Source organism: Budorcas taxicolor, chromosome X, assembly GCF_023091745.1.
Source record: "Budorcas taxicolor isolate Tak-1 chromosome X, Takin1.1, whole genome shotgun sequence".
NCBI classification, from domain to species: Eukaryota; Metazoa; Chordata; class Mammalia; order Artiodactyla; family Bovidae; genus Budorcas; species Budorcas taxicolor.
The window spans coordinates 125,186,154-125,210,339 of record NC_068935.1 but is presented as its reverse complement, the minus strand read 5'-3'; the positions used below and the strand labels follow the sequence as shown (position 1 = coordinate 125,210,339).

The 24,186-nt window shown below is 42.3% G+C and overlaps 1 protein-coding gene across 1 annotated transcript in view; it reads right to left on the bottom strand.

Moving 5' to 3' along the window:
- MAP3K15 (mitogen-activated protein kinase kinase kinase 15) overlaps positions 1–24,186 on the bottom strand; it is a 145,149-nt gene that overhangs the window by 15,853 nt on the left and 105,110 nt on the right. Inside the window, exons 12-18 of the mRNA XM_052662827.1 lie at positions 22,704–22,753; positions 20,531–20,626; positions 14,184–14,271; positions 12,262–12,395; positions 10,154–10,281; positions 6,572–6,702; positions 6,270–6,375 (exon numbers count right to left, since the gene is read on the bottom strand). Of these exons, the coding sequence (XP_052518787.1) occupies positions 6,270–6,375; positions 6,572–6,702; positions 10,154–10,281; positions 12,262–12,395; positions 14,184–14,271; positions 20,531–20,626; positions 22,704–22,753 (733 nt within the window). The remainder of the gene's footprint in view (positions 1–6,269; positions 6,376–6,571; positions 6,703–10,153; positions 10,282–12,261; positions 12,396–14,183; positions 14,272–20,530; positions 20,627–22,703; positions 22,754–24,186) is intronic.

The following is a 24,186-nucleotide window of genomic DNA, read 5'->3' as shown; positions in this document are numbered from 1 at the left end:
GGACATGAGTTTGAGTGAACTCCGGGAGTTGGTGATGGACAGGGAGGCCTGGGGTGCTGCCATTCATGGGGTTGCAAAGAGTCAGACACGACTGAGTGACTGAACTGAACTGATATACAAAATAAATAACTAATAAGGACCTTCTGTACAGCACAGGGAACTCTACTCATTACTCTTTAATAGTCTATATGGGGAAAGAATCTAAAGAAAAGAGTGGATATATGTATATGCGAAACTGATTAACTTTGCTGTATACTTGAAACTAACACAATATTGTAAATCAATTATACTCCAGAAAAACACATATCGCATGCTAGAAAAAAAATAATAAACTACCCCAAAGGTTAGCAGTTTAAAACAACAGTTATGATCTCACACAGTTTCTAAGGATTTGAATCTATGAACAACTGGGCTGGGTAGATCTGGCCCAGGGTCCTTCATTAGGCTGCAGGCAAAGTTTTGGCTGGAGCTGCAGTCATCTGAAGGCTGACTGGAGCTCGAGGATCTACTTCCAAGCTCAAGTGAGGGTTGGGAAGAGGCTTTGGTTTCTCACCACCTGGGATCCTTCATAGGGTGGCTTAAAATATGGCTTCCCCCAGAGTGTATAATCCAATAGAAAGCAAGAGAAATGCCACACTGCCTTTTCTGACCTAGCATCCAGATCACACACCACCACCCTATTCTAATCTATTCACTAGAAGCAAGTCACTAAGTCCAGGCAGTGATCAAGGGGAGGGGAATAACAGGCTGTGAATACCAGGAGGTAAGGATGACTAGAGGCCATCTTGGAGGCTCTGGCCACAACATCTGACTTCCAGTTAGCACTCAACAGCATGCTACAAAGCATCTCCGCATAGCACTGGCCACCTGACTCTCACAACTCCATGAAGGACGCTCAGAAGAGGTATGATGTACTGTCATTCTCATTTTATATATGAGGAAACTGAGGCTCAGAGAAGCTAGGGACATTATTCAAGCTAGAGCCCAGGTCTTTGGTCTTCAAATGTAGAGCTACACACCATGACACTGCTGATCAAAGTAATGGATCCAGAAGCACAACTGAAGAGAAAGCTGCCTGATTCAGAGCAGCTGATGCAAGAATTTTCAAAGCCATAATGTGACTTCTTCTCATATAACTGGAAGGCCTAGGGCAGTAATAGAAACCTGGGTGCCCTGTTTTACTTATTACTGTGTTCATAGGGAACCACCGAGTCACGCCAGCAGTGACACAGAGATGGATCCACATAACTGTTTCTAAGAGTCAAGGGACCATCTTCAGACAGCATGCATGTTGTGGGCGTACATGAGCTGTACTACAGGCTGGCTTTTGTGGAGAAAACCAAGTGGAGACGCCATGGTGGGGCAAATGAATGGAGCAATCCTGGAAATTTTGCTCACCTTACATCTGGCTCTCTTAGGGAGTTTCCTGTGATCCTTCAGGTACCTACATGGGTGCAAAAGAAGGTGACCAGGGGACCCACAGAAACCTTCTTCTGGGGGTGGGGATGGTGGGGTGAAAGTGACTTTTTTGGAGACAGTGGTGCTGGGAGGTCTACGCTGTCCCATTACATGAGTGGGGAAGGGCTGTCTCCAGAAGGGTGTGGGGCCATGGCGACTCAAGCAACTCAACATCCACTCAAGACAAGTGCACCTGAAAGGAGGCCACATGTGTCAGCATCTTCTAGAGGCCCCTGGACAGTGTTAGAGCCCAAAGTTTCAAAACTTAATGAAGTAGCGAAAAGAGAAGTAAGGTGCAGCTTTCCAGTTTCCAGTACAACCCTTTCCAGGGTTACCCAGTTGTCCTGCCCCAGGGATGGGCCTGGAGGGAGGGGCTGCCACATCCTCCACACCCAGATCCTGTGAGGGCTCCTCATGGGGCCCGCTCAGAGTCCCGTATGTACGTGTCTCCAGCAAAGACACCGCACAGAGGACTAGTTTCCATGGGAGCAAAAGCAGCTGACAGCAGCAGAGAGGGGACCATATGGTTGGGGGAGATCACCACACCCTCTTAACAGCAGGTAAAAGGCACATAAATCCTGGACACCAGATGTAGAACTCATTGTAGACATATCGCTGGAGGGTCTTTTTAAAGGGAATCCTGCTCAAAGACAGCCTTTCCAGGGCCTGCTTCCCTCAGTAGAAAAAGACAGAGAGGTAGTTATATGGTGCAGGGTATCAGATCAGGGTGAGGGGACAGGGGACAGTCAGCTGAAGGACAGGCCCCTGCTGAGGACTCTGGAGTTACATTTAGAGGGAGCCGGCAGCAAAGAGTTAGCAACGACCATCAGCCAGGCCCAGAGCACAGGAGGCCACTTAGAATAGTGCCCATCAAGTGAAAACATTCCCTGTCCCTTTCTCCTGCTCACAGCCACTAAGGAAAGGAGGTGAGGGACGGAGTCAAGGCCAACACCCCGACCCCTGCGGCCCTGCCACGGACCAGCAGGGACGGGGCGAGGAGTCCGCCCTTTGCATGGGGACCAGTGTGCAGATGAGCACAGGCAGACTCTGAGATCCTGCAGGTTCGAATCCAGACTACCACAATCAAGTGAGTATCTCAATACAGTGAGTCACAGGAGCTTTTTGCCTTCTGAGCACATGGAAAAGTTATGCTCACATATACTATAGTCGATTAAATGTGCAGTTGCATTATATCAGGGGCTTCCCTGATGGCTCAGTGATAGATAAACCCGCCTGCAGTTTATCTCCTGCAGTCTCAATGCAGGAGACACAGGCTTGATCCATAGGTCGGGAAGATCCCCTGGAGAAGGAAATGACAACCCACTGCAGTATTCTTGCCTGGAGAATCCCATGTACAGAGAAGCCTGGCGGGCTATGATCCATGAGGTCTCAAAGAGTCAGACGTGACTGAGCGACTAAACAGCAACAACAAAGCATCATATCTAACCAAACAATGTACAGACTTAATTAAATAATCCTCTATCACTAAAAGATGCTCACTGTCATCTAACGATGCAGAGTTGCCACAAACCTTCAATTTGTTAAAAACAAACAAACAAACGCAGTATCTGTGAAGTGCAGCCAAGCAAAGCACAATTAAACAAGACATGCCTGGGTATCAGCCAGAACCCTTCCAGTGAATGGATTCGGACTGCGTTTGCTTCTCCAAGTGTCATTAGGCCTTTCTTTCTGTTAGCTAAGGGTGGCTGGAAAAGTCACGGGAAAGGCCCGGGATATAAGGGACCATGGGAGACAAAAATTAAAATTAACCTCTTTTGAGTCCAACAGGTTCAACACGTTAGTTATGCACATAAACCTGATTCTCTCAAAGGCTCCTGCCAGCTCTAAGTGTAAATGAGCATTTATTTCATTAATGCAGACTTCAGCCTCACTTGCTATGAGCCAGGCAGTGGTTAAAGTGCTTCATTCCAGTATCAATAAATTTAATCCACAGAAAAACCCTCCGAGGTAAGTATTATGAGCATCTCTGTTCTACTTATGAAGAAACTTGAGACACAGAGAGGTTAAGTAACATGTCCAAGCTCACAGAGCTAGCAAGTGGTTGAGCCAGACTTTGAACCAAGGCTGTTCACAGCCAGAGATCAGGAGAGACTTCCTGTCCTAAGTTCCACTCCTGGGTATCCAGCAGAGAGGAATGAAACCGCATCTCCACACAGAGGTTTCTATCTGAATGTTCACAGCGGTATTGTTCACAACAGCCAGAAAGGGGAAACAATCTAATGGCCATTAACTGGTAGATGGATAAACAAAAGGTGGTCTAGGGACTTCCTGGGTGGTCCCAGTGGTTAAGAATCCATCTTCCAATGCAGGGAATGTAGGTTTGATCCCTGATCAGGGAACTAAGATCCCACATGCTGCAACTACTGAGCCCACATACTTTATAGCCCGAGTGCTGCCGCAAGAGAAGCCTGCAAGCCAAAACTAAAGAAAGCCTGCTGCAAGGAAGATCCAATGCAGCCACAAATCAAACCAAACCAAACCAAAATGCAGTCTTATCCATATGATGGAATACTATTCAGCCAGAAAAGGAATGAAATACCGATACAGCTACAGCACAGGTGAACATCAGAAAGATTCTGTGAAGCATAAGAAGCTGGGCACAAGGGACCGCATAGGGTATCTTTCTGTTTATAAGAAATCTCTAGAGTGGGAACATCTACATAAACAAAGACAGAATAGATCAGTGGTGGGCTGGGGTTGACTGTAAGGTGGCACCGTTTGGGGGGAGATGGCAGTGCTCAAAAATTGCTTTGCAGCAATGGCTGTACAACTTGGAAAATTTACCAGAAACCATCGAAATGTGCACTTTTAATGGGTACATTTATGATATGTGAGTTAAACCTCGATAAAACTGTTGCAAAACCAAAAGTGAAGGGGGCTGACCCTGGTCATAAAGGCCCTTCCTCCTGTTATAGCTGGTTTATAGCTACGGCAAAAAGCCTTCAGGGGAACACTGGAGGGGAGAACTTCAGGCCATAAGGTCGTGTGAAACCTCTGTCCCTCCTTCCAGGCTCTGAAAACTTCTGGGCATTTGCACAGAAATGCCTCACCACGTCCCTCTGCACCCAACTGGACTGTGGCACCAGGCCGTTGAGATTCCTTTACAGAACTGCTCTGTTTTGCAAAGAGCAATTATATGCAGGGGAATTTCCTACCCCAAATGAGACCCCTTCTTTATTATCCCCCAAACACCCCTGCATTATTTTGCAATGCAAAATTCCTGCCTCAAGCCAATTACTTGGGAAAATGTGATATGCTATAATGAATTATACATGTGTTTTCTTTATGAATTTTTTTCCTCCTTGGGGATGGTAATTATGAGATAAATTGTTGGGGGTTTCAAGTCTTTGAATAACTTCTGGCCCTATCAGAGCCCTCTTGCTATATATTACCAAGCTAACTGGTGGCTTCCAAAGAAAAGGGAAAAAAAAAGTCATTAGACTAGTAAAAAAAAATATGCCAGTCATACATGCATACATACATACTCACTGATATATACATGTCAATATACATATATATACACATACATATACATACGTAAGTATAATTATCAGAAAAAATGAATGAAAATTCAATACACTTCTTGGGAGATTCTGGTGGGGTCTTCAAAAGTTCCCCATTTTGAGGTGCATGTACCTCCCCTGGTGTTACAACTGAGAAGTCACTTCTGATGCATAAAAGTTCTCTTCAGATAGAGAATGAGTCTCCACTGTGGGCGTCCAGTGGCTGACACAACAACTCTCTTGTTAAAGAAAAGTCTGTCGAAGCTAGACATTATTCACCCAAACTAAGGCAAAGTCTGTCTACTCTACAGTTTGGTGTTATAGGGATAGAACACAGTCATCTGCAGTTCATAGCTTATACTGGAGCTTTAATATTGTATAATATTGACAGAGGATGAGACAGTTGGATGGCATCACCAACTCGATGGACATGAGTTTGAGCAAGCTCTGGGAGTTGGTGATGAACAGGGAAGCCTGGCGTGCTGCAGTCCATAGGGTCGCAAAGAGTCAGATATGACTGAGCGACTGAACTGAACTAATAATATTGTAAGTGCTCTTTCATAATTCCATCAAACAGATCTTTGTGATCCTTTCATTACACCTTTGGGGACCATAAACCTTTACTTATTCAAAATCAGTACTTCTTTCCAAGGATCAAAGTTTCTGTTTTGCTTTTAAGTGGGAATAACAAAAAGCCATAGGCAGCTTTCGAGCATCATTCTACTTACTGGTTGAGTAAATGGAAAGCTAGCTCACAGGTTTATACCACTCTTTGAATCCAGTTCCTCGCAACACATAATTGATTCTATCACTGACACACAGCAAAGAAAACGTTAAGTGTTCAGATCTGCTAAGAATACCATATTCCCCATAAGAATCAATTGCCCTTGGAAAAATCATCATATCAATGCACGAGGTGCCAGAATTCCCTAAAGTAACAGGCCAGTTTTATGAAGGACCAATAAGATGTCCTGGTAAGTTGTCTGAAGGGTACTGTTACTCAGAATCTCTTAAAAGAGATGCCGCCATTTTGTTGGAAAACCTCAAGCAGAGTGCTACACCTATTCAACCTTGGAAGACAAAGAGGAAAGTAAGGCAACCTGGTTGATGCAACTGGCTGAGCTTGTTATCCTGACAGAACTCAAATGCTCTGAAGTTGGGGACAATACACAGTCCACCTCAATTACCAGTTGCACTCAGGTGTTCGGTGAGTAACTCCCAAAGGACTGTGGCTCCAGCAGCGTGACTCCAGGATGGCCACCCCCTAGCAAGCTTTGTTCTGCTTACCAGCAAAAGTCTCCGTACACGGATTCACTCCTGCAAGACGTTTTGAGGTGCCGAAATCGGAGATCTTCACCACTCCACTATAGGTGTTCACCAGAACGTTATCACCCTTTGGAAAAGGAAGAACATCCAATGCTTAAAGACAGAGTTCAACGAACTCATGTAAAACTGACTTGGGTCTTAACCAAGGGCCATGCATCTCTAGGAAGACTAGATTCTGCTCAATCCACCCCCTCTGACAGTGCCCGCAGCTCCCATGATTTGAGACGCAAAGCGACACCCCGGAGGCTCAGACAAGCAAGTACCTTGATGTCTCTGTGCACAATCTGGTTTTCATGCAGGTATCTGAGACCTTCCAGGATCTGCCTGGTGTAGAATTTGATGGTGGGCTCCTTCATTGGCCCCCACTTTGATCGCAGAAGAGCTGAAAGGCTTCCTGGCAGACACAGCAGAAAGCTCCTTAAGGTGATGAAGATTCAAGTATACAGGTTCAGGGAAATAAAATGTGCCGTTTCTAAAATGATGGCAGCACTTGTGCCCACATCACTGTATCTGGCCTAAATGCACAGTCTTCTTCTGCCTTTATGGCCTGTTTCCCAGATGTGCAAGCAGAGAAGGGACTGGATGAGACTTGGCCCATGAGGCTGACCAGAGGTGGAGGGTGGGAAGGAACTCCTGGTGACCCCTGAAACTCAGCCAGGCCACCTTGAAGCTTAGCTCTGTTCAGCTGCAGGGAGTCTGGAAGAGAGCGTGGCAGTGCTCTCTGAACTTGGAGAGCTGGCCTAACACTGTAGGTCCTGCACCAGCATCTCACCCTGAAATCAGAGGTGGACAGGAGCAGAGTGAAGGGCCCCTGAGGGAGACTGGGACTGGGATCACAGGAGGCTGGGGTTCTCGGTGCTCAATGTGAGAAGCTCCCAAGGCCAGGTCCCAGGGGCAGGACTGTCTTAATATTACACCCCTATTACACTATGAAACACTGAACCGTGAGGCCAGAAGAAAACCTCCCTTCACCGCCTGCTGACCCTGTGTTTCTGAGCTCACTGCCCAGGCCCTTGATATCAGCTAGTCTCCCTTACACGGTGTGGTGCTATGCCTCAGTTTCTCCATCTGCAGAAGGGGGGTACACATCTATCTCCAACTCTGTGGTCATCCTCAGATCTTATACCTGGAATACCAATTCAGATTCTCTGCTTAGGCTATGAGCAGCTTGAGGGAAGACGAGACTGCACTTCATCTTAAATGTAACCCTCAAAATCTAGCCTTTTCATACTGTTCATGGGGTTCTCAAGACAAGAATACTGAGGTGGTTTGCCATTCCCTTCTCCAGTGGACCACGTTTTGTCAGAACTCTCCACCATGACCCGTCCATCCTGGGTGGCCCTAAATGGTATGGCTCATAGTTTCATTGAGACAGACAAGGCTGTGGCCCATGTGATCAGATTGGTTATTTTCCTGTGATTGTGGTTTTCAGTCTGTCTGCCCTCTGATGGAAAAGGGTATGAGGCTTATGGAAGCTTCCTGATGGTAGAGACTGACTGAGGGGAAAATCAGGTCTTGTTCTGATGTTCAAGCTGGATTTAGAAAAGGCAGAGGAACCAGAGATTAAATTGCCAACATCCACTGGATCATCAAAAAAGCAAGAGAGTTTCAGAAAAACATTTACTTCTGCTTTATTGATTATGCCAAAGCCTTTGACTGTGTGGATCACAATAAACTGTGGAAAATTCTGAAAGAGATGGGAATACCAGACCACCTGACCTGCCTCCTGAGAAATGTGTATGCAGGTCAAGAAGCAACAGTTAGAACTGGACATGGAACAACAGACTGGCTCCAAATTGGGAAAGGAGTATGTCAAGGCTATATATTGTCACCCTGCTTGTTTAACTTATATGCAGAGTACATCATGAGAAACACTGGGCTGGAAGAAGCACAAGCTGGAATCAAGATTGCTGGGAGAAATGTCAATAACCTCAGATATGCAGATGACACCACCCTTATGGCAGTAAGTGAAGAGGAACTAAAGAGCCTCTTGATAAAAGTGAAAGAGGAGAGTGAAAAAGTTGGCTTAAAGCTCAACATTCAGAAAACTAAGATCATAGCATTCGGTCCCATCACTTCATGGCAAATAGATGGGGAAACAGTGGAAACAGTGGCTGACTTTATTTTTGGGGCTCCAAAATCACTGCAGATGGTGACTGCAGCCATGAAATTAAAAGACGCTTAAAAAAATAAAAATAAAAAAAAATAAAAATAAAAGACGCTTGCTACGTGGAAAAAAGTTATGACCAACCTAGACAGCATGTTCAAAAGCAGAGACATTACTTTGCCAACAAAGGTCCATCTAGTCAAAGCTATGGTTTTTCCAGTGGTCATGTATGGATGTGAGAGTTGGACTATAAAGAAAGCTGAGCACCGAAGAATTGATGCTTTTGAACTATAGTGTCAGAGAAGACTCTTGAGAGTCCCTTGGACTGCAAGGAGATCCAATCAGTCCATCCTAAAGGAAATCAGTCCAGAATATTCATTGGAAAGACTGATGCTGAAGCTGAAATTCCAATACTTTGGTCACCTGATGTGAAGAACTGATCCATTTGAAAAGACCCTGATGCTGGGAAAGACTGAAGGCAGGAGGAGAAGGGGATGACAGAGGATGAGATGGCTGGATGGCATCACCGACTCAATGGACATGAGTTTGAGTAAACTCCGGGAATTGGTGATCGACAGGGAGGCCTGGCGTGCTGCAGTCTACGGGGTCACAAAGAGTCAGACATGACTGTGTGACTGAACTGAACTGCCTGGCTCTTAAGATAATTAGGCTTTTAATGTAATGGCAGGCTCTTAATAACTATGGGTTGAATGAACAATGGAATACAGATTTCAAGGTTTTTAGATTATTATTAATTTTATCATTATTTTCTTAAAATGAGCACTTACTGAGTCCTTGTTCTCTGCCTGGTACCATTTTGAGAGCCTTATATCCATTACCTCATTTACCCAATCCAACACTGAGATAGTGTCATGACTCCCGTAATTTTTACTACTCCAATTATTATAGTACTTATTGAAGGCAATGGCAGCCCACTCCAGTACTCTTGCCTGGAAAACCCCATGCGCAGAGGAGCCTGGTAGGCTGCAGTCCATGGGGTCATGAAGAGTCGGACATGACTGAGCGACTTCACTTTCACTTTTCACTTTCATGCATTGGAGAAGGAAATGGCAACCCACTCCAGTGTTCTTGCCTGGAGAATCCCAGGTATAGGGGAGCCTGGTGGGCTGCCGTCTATGGGGTCGCACAGAGTTGGACACGACTGAAGCAACTTAGCAGCAGCAGCAGCAGCAGCATTAACACTCTAATTTTAAAATTTATTCACAGAAAATTGAGGTCACACAGCTTGCAGATGGAACGACCAACTGAAACTAGACAGTGGGCTCCAGATGGGTGGGACTCCTACCCCCACATACTACTGCCAGTTTTCAGGGACTTTGTGGATCAAGCACTGTTCACTTTTACAGTCAACATGTTATTTTGCAATGTCATTAAAAACACCTCTGTTCCCTCTCCTCCAAAGCATATTTCAACTCCTAGACTGTGAAGGCCTCAAGGCCAGAGACTATGCTTTATTCATTTCCATGTCTCTAGTGCTTGGCCCAGCGGCTGGCATGCAGCAGATCCTCAATGAATATTTGATGACTGAACTACCAGATCAGGGCTGGACTGTTTATGTGACATTGCAAAATCTGCATCTGACTCCTCTGGGAAACAAAAGCCCTCCCACACCTAACACATCTGTCATTTTTTAATGGCAGGATGGATAACGGTGCTCGTGTTGTATTTTTGTCAGTGATTTTCACGGTGTGAGACCAGAAGACCAGCAAGCACTCACCCCCAGGCACCTGCTCCATAAATATCTTGATGTAGCCATCCTCGGACACGGAGCCTAGGTATTGAACAATGTTGCGGTGCTTGAGGTACTTGTGCAGGGCAATCTCCTCGTGCAGAGGCTGGGAGTACCTGGGAGCAAAAACAAAGCCAGTGTCACCTGCCAGCTCCCTGGGGCTTGGGGTCCACATCATGTCCTGCCAGTACCTGCTCTGCTGCCAGCCATCTCTTCTTTCCAGGAATGTTCTCTCCCCAGGCTCCCAGGAGACTACTTGGCTTCCCATCTGTTCTAGTCTTACTCTGCAAACTCACTCCAGCAATAGTCACCTAATGGCCCTCCCAGCCTCAGCCTCTGGCCTCTTTGGTCTGTTCTCCAGCTGCCATAATCCTCCTTCCTAAAACACACACCTCATCTTATTACTTCCCTTCACAAAGTCCACATAAAGACTTCAGTGCTGGGGACTTCCCTCATGGTCTAGTGGTTGAGAATCTGCCTTCCCATGCAGGGGACGTGGGTTTGATCCCTGGTCAGGAAACTAGGATCCCGCATGCTGTGGGGCAACTGGGCCCACAGGCTGCAACTGTTGAACCTGTGCTCTCTGGAGCCCACATGCTACATCCAAAGCCACAGCGCACAGGACCCCACAGGCCCCAACGAAGATCCAATGCAGCCAGATACATAAATAAATATTCAACAGAAACCACACTGCTTAACATGGTACACAAGGACCTTCAAACCCATGGCAGACTACATCTTTAAAACTGTCTGCCTCGTCCCAAGAGCCCCCCAGTGCCCTACATCTTACAGTCAAGTCACAGCAGACAATTTGTTCATGCCGGCAGCTTCTCCCAACAAACAACTGTAACATCCCATCCATCGTGAAAATAAGAGACAGAATACTGGACAAGGAATTCAAGACACTGGATCCTAGTCTTGTTTCTTCATGTCCTTGGAGAAGTCATTTAACCTTCTTAGCCTTAGAAGGTGGACAAGTTCATTTCAGATCCTGGCTTATAATTCAAATATCATAATGCTCAATCCCATTAAAAAGGAATGGATGAACACGTGAATAAATAAAAGAATAAATGATGAAGGGCCTTGTTGTCATTTAGTTGCTCAGTCATGTCCAACTTTTTATGACCCCATGGACTGTAGCCTGCCAGGCTCCTCTGTTCATGGATTCTCCAAGCAAGAATACTGGAGTGGGTTGCCATTTCCTCCTCCAGGGGATCTTCCTGACCCAGGGATCGAACCCGAGTTTCCTGCATTGCAGGTGGATTCTTTACCATCGAGCCACCAGGGAAGCCCAATGAAGGGTTCTACAGCAGCTAGAAATCACTTCTACTCTATCCCGAATAATTTACTGAGCCCCTGGATGTAGCGATGTTTGCACATATCCATCAGCGTTCATCACTGAAGGCAACATTGCGGACATGGTCAGAGCGTGTCTGCGGAGCAGGGAGCTGCTGTTTCTCATACCATGGTCATTACTGTGTATGTTGCTTCTCTACAAAAACATTTGACAGTCAACACGTTCTTGTTTAGAATTAGGAGGCGTATGAATTTTAAATGGAATAAACATTTAGTTAACACTAAAAAATGTATGAGAAACAAATTGCTAGTACTGGTGGTTAAAAAAAATACTCTAAAATTTATGGGTGAGGTTGAAAGGCAGGGTACTGTAAAAAAAAAGTCTGTATTGCAAAAAACCAAATTTCTTTTTACCACATTTTCTGCAATGATACACCTGAATACATCATAGCCATTTAAAATTGTTACAATGGGAACTAAGGCACTGAGTCACATTTAAAAATATTGGCAAACAAATATCACTGTAAAAATGTTCATTTCTACCTGATGGGTGGGAAAAAAACTACAGTCCTCTTTTAAAATGTGACTCTGCAATCCACATGCCTGTAAGTGAAGTTGTTCCATTTTCTTGATCCATTTACAACATGCAGAGCATAAAAGCAGATCACCCTTATGAGAAAAAAACTTATAACTTCTTGATGACAGAAAGCTTTCACCCTTACTCCCTCCTCTGCACCATCAGTGGGGCACATGGGACCTGGGGTATGGGGGTGGCAGCTGCGAAGGCCCGCCTGACTTGCCTGCTGTCTCTCTCTGGAATTTCTTTGATGGCTATTCGCACTTGATTGCTCAGATCTCTGCCAGCGTACACGACTCCATACGTGCCCTTCCCCAGCACCACTCTCTCACCTTTCTCATCATGGTCGTACTCATACTATAGAAAAAAAGTAATGAGATAAAAAAGCCCACACACTGTCCTGCAATTCAAAAAAAATTACAAATAACATTATTTGAGTACCAGGCAGGTTACATTTCTTAAGTATTTTTTTTTAATTAATTAATTACTTTGAAGGAGTAGAGTTCTGAGTTACTCATATATTCATAATATGGTTTAATGAAATGAAATATAAGAAATTTAAAACTATAGCTCATTTGTAACTTGGTGGGCTGACCTGTTGGAGATCTCTCTCCACTTTAATGCTGCAATTTAAAAAATACTTCTAAGCAACTATACTCCAAGAAAAAATTATTTAAAATTTTTTAAAAAGACAAAATAAACATGCGCCTAATCATGTTGAGTACCACAGACAGGTGCCTTCCTGCATGATGTCTATCAACTTGTCAGGAAAGCAACCACTTACTATATAGCCCAGAAGAGAACTGAAGGCAAATAAAACTGATTTCATACAAAGTACACATGCTGCCCCACCCCTACTTTTAGAGGTACAGATCTAGCACTAAACACATACTGCAAAATTCCACCTGTCATTAGTATTGCTCTTTTATTCCCCCAATCTTATCATCAAAAACCTGTGGGACTTCCCTGGTGGTCCAGTGGTTAGGGCTCCGTGCTTCCACTGCCGGGGGCATGGATTCAATCCCTGGTTGGGGAACCAAGATCCCACATGCCATGTGGTGCGGCCAAAAAAATAAAGTAACAAAAAATTGTACAGCTTCATTCCAGTTCGTTCTTCTCAGTGATAAAAACAAATGGAACTCCAGGCTGAGCAATATTTATTTAAAGCAGAAGTAGTCAGGCATTCTTTCTGTTATTTTCTATGTCCCACCATGCCTCCTTACAGAAGTGCACGGGACATGCATATGCGTCCCTTCCCACCCACATCTAGGGATGCGCACAACAATTACAATTACTAGTGGGTCCCATCACTGTCTGATTTAACCAGACATCAGCCAGACAACCAGACATTCATAACAGGCTTTTATCTCCCACCTTCCTCTGCCCCCACATTTGTTACCTTCAAAGGGCATCACTCAGTTCATTTTTACAACTAACTTTGATTCTAAGCTAAGAATTCGAGTACCTGACTCAATTATGAAAATGAATCCCTTTGATATTTTCTGAAAGAAACCTCAAAGAACTAATTTCAGCTCACTTGAAAGTATAATTAAAACTCACTAAATTACATGGATCTGAATTAGTGGTAAGTCTGACAAATTATGCAAGATTTAAACACATGTGTAGTGGTGTTGTATCTGTGAACCATCACTATACTGTCCAAAAAAAGCTTACGATGATCCTTTCTGAATATTATTTTCTTAATATTAAGAAATTAACATTAATTTCTGAACATCAATATCATTATATTTAATATATGCAGTAGAAATAACTAAAGTCATTTCAGACATAAATGAAAAAGTCTGCTTCTAGTTGTCCAACTATTGCTCTTGTGGTTTTACAAATATTAATTAGCATAGAAAAAGCTTTTCTGTCAGTTGTACACCAAAGGGAATTTTACTCTAGTCCATGTCAGATTTTTCTTACACATTCTGGTTGATGGGGTCCCAAAGTAATGAGGTTTTTCTATAGAGATGCATTAAATTTAATCTCTGACAGTCATGAATAGTGGTTGCTAGCTTATTCATAAATGATTACTTAAAAATACACACAAAGAATTTTCACACAAAAAAGTGGGACATTTTCTTTAAGTATCAAAAGCACAATAAATAACTTTTTCCATGTTCCAGGTCTTCTGCAACTCACCTCTAAGGTATCCCCATCAGTCTCTCCCTCCAGCTCCACTGTGCTGCCCACTCCATTGGCTATCATCTCTTTGACCAAAGAGCAAAACCTAGAACACCAATCACAAAGATGCTGTTAACTATGATCATTCCTATTCCTTACCTCAAACTTATCCTTAGTACATTAAACTGTGATTAAATATAAACTACAAGTTACAGAGCAATCACTCCACCCCTTGAACTGACATGGTACTTTTCTGACATGGCTATCTAATCTAGTTTAAATACCCATATGATATGCATCCCCACCAACTGGGTGGCTCATTGATACTTGAATACCCCCAGTGTCAGAGAACTCATTACCTCACAAGGCAACCCATCCTTCACTGAACTCGATGAGAAATGCCTCACTTATATTGAACTAAGACTTCTTTTATGGGGGTCCCATTAACAGACTGCTTAGAATTAGTCTCTTCTGTGCATAACTGCCGATTAAATAGGTATTGGGTTGGCCAAACAATTTGTTCAGGCTTTTCCGTAGCATCTTATGGGGGGGAAAAAAAAAAAAAAACCGGAAGAAACTTTTTGGCCAACCCAACACATAATTCTATCTTCTCCCTGTAAGTCTTTCCTTCTTGTGCCCTCAATGTTTCCCCTAGTACTTGTTAATAAATCATTTCATTAACTGGTAATTCCTCAAAGGTATCCCTGTGCTATATTATTCTTCAAGTCTGGCCCCGAGACCAGTGTTTCATGGGTAATTTAATCAGTGCTGAGGATATTGCTGGTGGGGGGTGGGGGCGGCGGGCTTGCCAGGTGGCTCAGTAATAAAGAATCTGTCTGCTAAACAGGAGGCACGGGTTTGATCCCTGGGTCAGGGAAGTCCCCTGGAGAAGGAAATGGCAACCCACTCTAGTATTCTTGCCTAGGAAATCCATGGACAGAGGAACCTGGTAGGCTTTAGTCTGTGGGGTCACAAAAGAATAATGACACAACTGAGTGACTCAGAATGAGTACGAAGGATAGTGGGATCATCACCTCCCAAGTTGCCAATACTCTAGCTCTTAGTGACAAATAAGGTCCTGCATAAGGGGAGGGTGAGAAGGAAATGCATAAGACAACCTCATCGTTCTCTTCATGTAGACTAAGCTTAATATCAACTCTAATCCATAGATCTTCCTCACAAATGCTGGCTGAGCCACATCAGCCACTCCCTAAACTTGTGCAGTTGTTTTTTTGCATACAAATGACTTGCCTCAGAAGGTCTGTATTCAGTATTCTCTCTTAGGGTAGCAGGGAAGAATATTGCAGACTTTAAGGGAATTTCTACAAAACATTAAAATATTCTTCTCTAACACATCCCATCTCCACTTCTTCTAAACTTTGAAAGCTGGGAAACGTGATAAGTCAGGCTTCTTAGGAAACATATGGTATGCACTCAACACAATAACATTGAAAAAACAGGGTCAAATGTTGAGAACATGGAACAACTGGAACCCTCATACATAACTGGTGGCAGTATAAATTGACATGACCACTTTGGAAAAGTACTGGCAGTATCTACCAAAGCTGAATATAAACCTCCCCTATAATCTAATAACTCCATTCCTAAGTACATACTGTACAGAAATCAACGAATATGTTCACTGAAAGGCACGCACAAGGGTGTTCACAGCAGTTTTGATGATAATGGCTCCAAACTGGAAATAATTCAAATGTTTGCTAGAACAGATAAACTGTCACATATATCCACAGTGGAATACTACAAAGTGAAAAAAAAGATGAACTAATACTTACAACATGGCTGAAATCATAAAGAAAGAAGTGAGAGATAAGAGTACCCACTTTATGATTCTATTTATTCGAAGTTTAAGAACAAGCAAAACTAACTACTGATGATAGAAATCAAAATAATTACCACTGGGAATGGGCTTAATGACTAGGAAGGGGCATGGAGCACCTGCTGGGGTGCTGATACATTTACCACACTGTATGCACTTCACTTGTATGTATGCGACATCTCAATTAAAAAATAATTTAAACACATGGCAAGAAAAGGCACTGAGGACAGAATGAGTGTCAGAAAGCTAAACTCTGTAGAAAAGGATATTCTACATGACATTTGACAGCATTTTCCAACTCTAAGTTGAAAATTGTGACCCAAGCGTTCTCTGGGTTGATATTTTGTCTGATTTCTAAATATGTTGTGATAATGACTCTCTGAGACACACTGAATTAAAACGTTCTCAAATTACATGATGCAAGCTCTCAGAGACAAACTATGAATAAAGGAATCTTCCTCAACCTGATAAAGGTTACCTATGGAAAACGTACCAGTAATATCATGCTTAATGGTGAAAGACTAGATGCTTTCCTCCTAAGTTCAGGAACAAGTCAAGGATGTCTTCTCTCACCACTTCTACTCAACATTATACCAGAGAGTCTAGTCGGGACAATTTGGCAAGAAAAAGAAAGAAAGGCCTCCAGGTTGGAAAGGAAGAACTCCTAACTATCGCTCTCTGCAGATGACATGATCGTGTACACAGGAAACCCTAAGGAATTCAAGACAAACTATTAGAACTAATTAGTGAGTGCCAATTTGCAGGACACTAAATCAATATAAAAAAATCAAGTGTATTTCTATACACCAGCAATGAACACTCTGAAAATAAAATTTGAAAAACTCCACTTACAATAGTATCAAATACAAGAAGATACATACATATATATATATATATAAAACAAAAAAATATAAGACTTATACATTGAAACAACAAAAACTGTTGAAAGAAAGACAACCTAAACAAATAGAAAGAAATGCTATGGATGGAAGACTTAATATGGTTAGGGTGGCAAAACCTCTCAAATTGATCTACATATCCAGGGTAATACCTGCCAAAACCCCAGTGACCTTTCCCGAAGAAATCAACAAGCTGATTCTAAGATTCACACAGACATGGAAGTACTGGCAATAGTTAATATGACTATGAGAAACAGAACAAAATTGGAGGACTCACATTTTCTGATTTTACAACTTATTACAATACTATAATAATCAAGAAAATGTGGGAGCATCATAAGGATAGACATACAGATCAATGGAACAGAAGTGAAAGTCCAGAAATAAATGTTTACATTTATGGTCAACTAATTTTTTTTAAGTGCCAATACCATTCAATGGAAGAAAACACAGTCTTTTCAACAAAGAGTATTGAGATAACCACATATTCACGTATAGAAGATTGAAGTTGGACCCCCTACCTCATACCATATAAAAAGAAACCTCAAAATGGATCAGAGACCTAAATATTAGAGCCTAAATTATAAAACCCTTCAAAGAAAACAAACACCAGAGAAAATCTTGGGTTAGGCAAAGCCCTCTTAGATATGACATCAAAAGCACAAATGACAAAAGAAAAAATAGATTGGACTGCCACAAAATTTAAAACTTTCATGCTGCAAATGACACCATCAGCAGAGTAAAAAGACAACCCACAGAATGGGAGGAAACACTGACAATTCATACAGCTGATAAGGGCCTTGTATCCAGAATGTAAAAGGAACTCTTAAAACTCATTAACAAAAATATCAACCACCCAATTAAAAATGGGCAAAGTTCAGAGAAACTTGTCAAATTTTCACTAGGTGAGCCAACTTAATGTCACCAGTAATGAGACAAAGATATTGGATGTCTCCCAGTGTGATATAGTGAGTAGAATATGGCATCACATCCATGGTATTCCCACCCCAAATGCAAAACATTAATGTATTCATGGGGGAACAGCAAACTAACCCTAACTGAAGGATTGTATACGATAAACTGTATTCTTTGAAGGGGACTATGCAGACGTGACAGCTAAATGTTACCATATGATCCTGCATCAGATCATGAGCCAGAGAAAAAATATTTTTTTGTTTCACTATAAAGGACATCAGTGGGACACTATATAAAATTTGGATAAGGTTTGTAAATGAAAGTGCCACATCAATCTCTCTTTCCTGTTCTGATAACTGCACTGTGATTACATAAGCGAATGTTCTTGTGTTTAGGGAAACATGCAGTCAAGTACTGAGAGGTGATGGACCATCATGTCTACAACTTACTCTTCAACAGTTCAGAAAAAGATAGTCATCTGTCTACAGAGACAACATAAAACAAACATGGTCACAAATGGTTAACACTGGGATGTTCTTAGTGAAACATGGAAATTCTTTGTACTATTTTTTGAACCATTCTTATAGGTCTGAATATGTTCCAAAATAAAAAGTTAAAAAATTGTTTTAATTCGGCAAAGAATTTGAGTAGGTAGTTCTCCAAAGGAGATACATAAATGGCTAATAAGACCCTGAAAAGATGCTCAGTATTATTAGTTGTTCAGTTCAGTTGCTCAGCTGTGTCCGACTCTTTGCGACCCTATGGACTGCAGCACACCAGGCCTCCCTGTCCATCACCAACTCCTGGAGTTTACTGAAACTCATGTCCATTGAGTCGGTGATGCCATCCAACCATCTCATCCTCTGTCATCCCCGTCTCTTCCAGCCTTCAATCTTTCCCAGCATCAGGGATTTTTCAAATGAGTCAGCTCTTTGCATCAGGTGGCCAAAGTATTGGAGCTTCAGCTTCAACATCAGTCCTTCCAATGAACACCCAGGACTGATCTCCTTTAGGATGGACTGGTTGGATATCCTTGCAGTTCAAGGGACTCTCAAGAGTCTTCTCCAACACCACAGTTCAAAAGCATCAATTCTTTGCTGCTCAGTTTTTTTTATAGTCCAACTCTCACATCCATACATAACCACAGGAAAAACCATAGCCTTGACTAGATGGACCTTTGTTGGAAAAGTAATGTCTCTGCTTTTTAATATGTGGAAACAGTGACAGACTTAATTTTGGGGGGCTCCAAAATCACTGCAGATGGTGCTATAGCCATGAAATTAAAAGACGCTTCCTCCTTGGAAGAAAAGTTATTAGTCGTTAGGGAAATGCAAAACAAAACCACAATGGGATTCTACCTAACACTCAGTATGATGGCTACAATAAAAAGGACAGACAATAACAAGTATTGGGAGGATGTGGTGAAATTGGAACCCCTATATGTTGCTGATGGGAATGTCAATTGGGAAAACAGTCTGGCTGTTCCTCAAAGTTAAATACAGAATTACTTGTAAGACCCAGTAATTTGTCTCCAAGAGACATTAAAACATTAAGTTCACATGAAAACCTGCATGTGAATGTTCATGGTAGCATTATTCGCAACAGCCAAAATGTGAAAATAACCCAAACGCCTTTCAAGTAATGAACAGACAAATCAAATATATCCAGACAATGGAATATTATTTAGCCAAAAAAAGGAATGAAGTTCTGAATCATGTTACAACATGGATGATACTTGAAAACTTAATGACACAAGGAGGATGCTAGTCACAAGAGCTCATGTATTATATGATTTTATATATATATATATATATATATATGAAACATCAAGAATAGGCAAATTCATAAAGACAGAGAGTAGATTCAGTGTCTGTACAGGACTGAGATTGGAGGATTAAGTTGAGAGAAAATGGACAGAGACTGTTAATGGATACTAGGTTTCTTCTACGGGTGATTAAAATATTCTAAAATTAGACTATGGTGATGGCTGAAAAACTGTGAACATACTAAAAAAAAAGATGAAACTGTACAATTTAAAATGAGAAAATTGCATGCTAGGTGAATTACATCTCAATAAAGCTGTAAAAATTGTTTCCCATAAGGTAAAACTTTATTCAAAAGCAGAGATATTACTTTGCCGACTAAGGTCCGTCTAGTCAAGGCTATGGTTTTTCCAGTGGTCGTGTATGGATGTGAGAGTTGGACTGTGAAGAAGGCTGAGCACCGAAGAATTGATGCTTTTGAACTGTGGTGTTGGAGAAGACTCTTGAGAGTCCCTTGGACTGCAAGGAGATCCAGCCAGTCCATTCTGAAGGAGATCAGCCCTGGGATTTCTTTGGAAGGACTGATGCTAAAGCTGAAACTCCAGTACTTTGGCCACCTCATGCGAAGAGTTGACTCATTGGAAAAGACTGATGCTGGGAGGGATTGGGGGCAGGAGGATAAGGGGACGACAGAGGATGAGATGGCTGGATGGCATCACCGACTCGATGGACGTGAGTCTGAGTGAACTCCGGGAGTTGGTGATGGACAGGGAGGCCTGGCGTGCTGCGATTCATGGGGTCGCAAAGAGTCGGACACAACTGAGCGACTGAACTGAACTGAAGGCAAAACTTCAGGGAAGGCAGTATAGCAAATACTTTTCACAACAGAGACCCTTTAAAAGTGACCCACCGTTATCAGACTGAAAATATCTGAATCAGATTATAACTCACCTACTGCACTGGTTTTCAGTGGAAAAGTAGATTTGAAAGTCATCAGAATTATCATGGACGTAAAGAAAACAACACCGTTCGTCGAACTTGGATATGCTATAAAGTTTCAAAACACAAGAATGCTTATTTATATAGTTTGATATCAGTTTAAATTATTGGAGAAAAATCTAGTAACAGCTTTTCTTCCAGTTTACAAATCTGAAAGTTTCATTACAGTTTTAACAAATCTCCCCCACACCAAAATGACTCCAATTTCTCCATGAAATTTAAATCAGAGGGGCATTTAATCTTGCTTATGTTTGAGTCTGTATTCATTGACAGACTTTATTATGCTTTAAGAACTTACTATATATTCAGTGCTAAGCAAAGCATATGGGAAGCAAGAAGGGGAATAAAATACGGTCTCTATCTTCAAGAGTTTATCAGGTCATAAAAAAGGTAACTGTGAAATAATTTATTATGGTATCAAAGAAATTTCTGGACTTGAAAAATGGCACAGCATCTGTGGTCACATAAAGCAAATGGAAATAAACATGGCCACTTAGCTCAAGAAAGGCCTTTAAATGATATCTGGTCCATCCACACCAAAGGCCTGGATCTGACTCTACAGCTTCTCAAACAGGCAAAGTTCACCGTGCCTGGAATCCCCAGTGACAGAAAATTATTATAGTCCATCTCCTGATGGGTTTCGTAGCTAGAAAGTTCTTTACCTGCACTGTGCCAAAGATTGTGCAAAAGGCTAGATTCCCTTCTATGGTTAGCCCTTTGAATAAATGAGGCCACTTTATCTTGTTCTTTCTAAGTCATCTCTTCCTAAAGTCATAGCATCTTTGACCATCCGTTACATGTTATGGATTACATGACAAGAAGTAGACACAATTAATAGTACAGGGTGATTCAAAGTGAATTAGAACTAGGTTACACATGAGTAACTTTTGAAAACCAATTTTTAAAGGACTGCCACAGTTGTTTGGATAGCACTGGGAATGCTCAACACATGCTCTTCATGTCACATTGGTTCCAGGGTTTGGTTCACCCCAAGGCCTTTGCACATCCCTGTTGATGGCTGAAATGGCAGCAAGAGTTATCTCTATGAGATGGTACAAACAGAAGGTTCTTGACTGTATGTTAACATACAACTTAGTTCCTGAGTAGTACATTTTTGAGAATGTTCAACACATTTTGAATTATCTTAAATTTTCTGAGCAGTGTCATTCAAAGACATGACTGTTCTTAAATGATTTCCCTCCCTTTAAAAGTGAGATAAATACTACTCCAAAGAACCTGCCTGCCAATGAAGGAGATGCAGGTTTGACCCCTGGGTCAGGAAGATCCCCTGGAAAAAAAAAATGGCAACTCACTCCAGTATTCTTGCCTGGGAAACCCCAAGAACAGAGGAGCCTGGTGGGCTACAGTCCATGGGGTCACAAAAGAGTGGGACACAACTTGGAGACTAAACAACAACAATGTCTAGGAAAGGATCATGCTACATCTAGAGGTAACAGGGATTCATTCAGTGGCCTGTGGTCTCAGAATCAGAGAAACTATGAAGGTACTGAAACCCAGAGAGGCTGAGTGATTTTCTCAAGGTCAAACAGCAAAAGGGGGATTAGAACTCACATCTACTCCAGAGTTGTTCCCACCCTTGGGGGTGTTGGCAGGCTCAGACTCAGAGTGTAGCCACACAGTTCAGACCCAAATGGTTACCACTCCTGAACCAAATAGCAAGTGGCAGACCTCTCCTGGGAATACACCGCCCTACCCACCTGCTAATCGCAATGCCCTTGGCTCCATTACTCTGCCCAGGAGAGCCAAGTTACCATGTAACTCCCAGCTGCAGTTCTGGGGGGTCTCTGAGCACTTGAACATCATTGGTTTAAAGAAGAAACACTTTCTCTCTCTACACACATAACTTCATTTTTAAAATAAGTTTGAGACACGAGAATTTTGTCTGTTGGATACAAAAGCAGCTGCTCTGCTATAAACAAGCCAAGAAGCCATTACTAGCAGCACATTATAAACAAGTTTGGGCAGGGCGACACATGAGAAAAGTCCGTTTTGGATTCTGTTGAAAATGAGAGCATCACATATTATAACTAAATAGAAACGTTCAGGTGATTAAAACATCATTATTTGTATTAAAACAATAATTACATTTCTTTTATGCTCTTACCTTATTCCTCTAATGGAAGAAGCTGTAAAATTCCATTCATGAATTTGTTTCTGCAAGATTCAAGGACAAAAGTCAGTATTTTGATCTTTTCCATGTAAAAAATCATTTTTGGTCTCATTGTATGGTGAATCACTTCTGCTATTTTTCACTTTCAGTAGAATTTAGCACTTAAAGCAAAGTAGTTTGCATACCTTGGAACACCAGAAACATTTTCTATATTGTAAAAATTTCATTTGTATCTCTAATCCAGTTCAGAACTAACAAACTAAATTTGAAACAGAAACAATAGGCACACTGTACGTACACAGTGAGTGGCCTTTCATTTTCTGTCACCATACCAGGAAAACTCTAAGAGAAGTTTGGGAACAGCGCACCTAAATTGAATGACTGACAAAGATGTCTGGAGAGGCAAGAATGTGGCAGACACCAGACAGTATTCATCAATCTCTCCCCACCCCCTGTACCTGGCTAGACTACATTTCCCAGCTTCCTATGTGGCTAGGTGTGGTCATATTGATGGAGCTCTGACCAATGGGATGTGAACAAGAGTGTGCCACCTGTGGGCCTGGCCCATAAAACCTCCACAGTAATCCTCTCCTCTCCATTCTCTTTCCCCATCCACTACCAGATGCAATGGGAGCCCTGCCAACCCAGACATGACACGAGGCATAGATAAACTTTTATCATCATAGATAAACTGCTATTTGGGGGGCTAGTTTCCATTTGGGGGATATTTGGTAGTATCTAACCTGCCGTGATTAATACAAAGACTAACTGGGATTTCAATCTGTACAAGAAGCACTTAAGAAATACATACACAACTCTGTCCTCTTCCTCCACCAACGTCCCTTGCCCTTAAACTTTAAACAAAGTTGAGCCTCAGAAAGAATGTCTGAATTCTCAGATTTAGAAGAGTCACAGGTTACCACAGCAATATAACAGAGAGCCATTTTAACTATGAAAATATATTTGGCTAGCCTGAGGAATGCCATACAGCAGTGGTCCCCAACCTTTTTGGTACCAGGCAGCCATTTCATGGAAGACATTTTTTTCCCTCCACGATTGGGGTGGGAGGGATGGTTTGGGATGATTCAAGCTCATTACATTGATTGTGCACTTTATTTCTATTATTACATCAACTCCACCTCAGATCATCAGGCATTAGATCCCAGAGGTTGGGGACCTCTGGCTTAAATGACCAGCAAAGCCTCACAGAGAAGTGAGAGGCAAGTGAATGAGCATATGGTCCAGGAGAGCCAGCCACAAGCGGTCAGGAGACAAGTTTCCTGCTGTCCTAGAGCAACAGCAACAGGCACAGCTGGGAGGAGAGTTCCCAATGGGAGGAGCACAGTTCAGACACATTGATGAAGCACCTACTATGCTCCATGCAACGTACCAGCCCTGAAGACATGACAGGCAATGACAAAACCCCTGTCTTCATGGGGCTTACATTCGAGTGAGGGGAGATAGGTAGGCAGTAAAT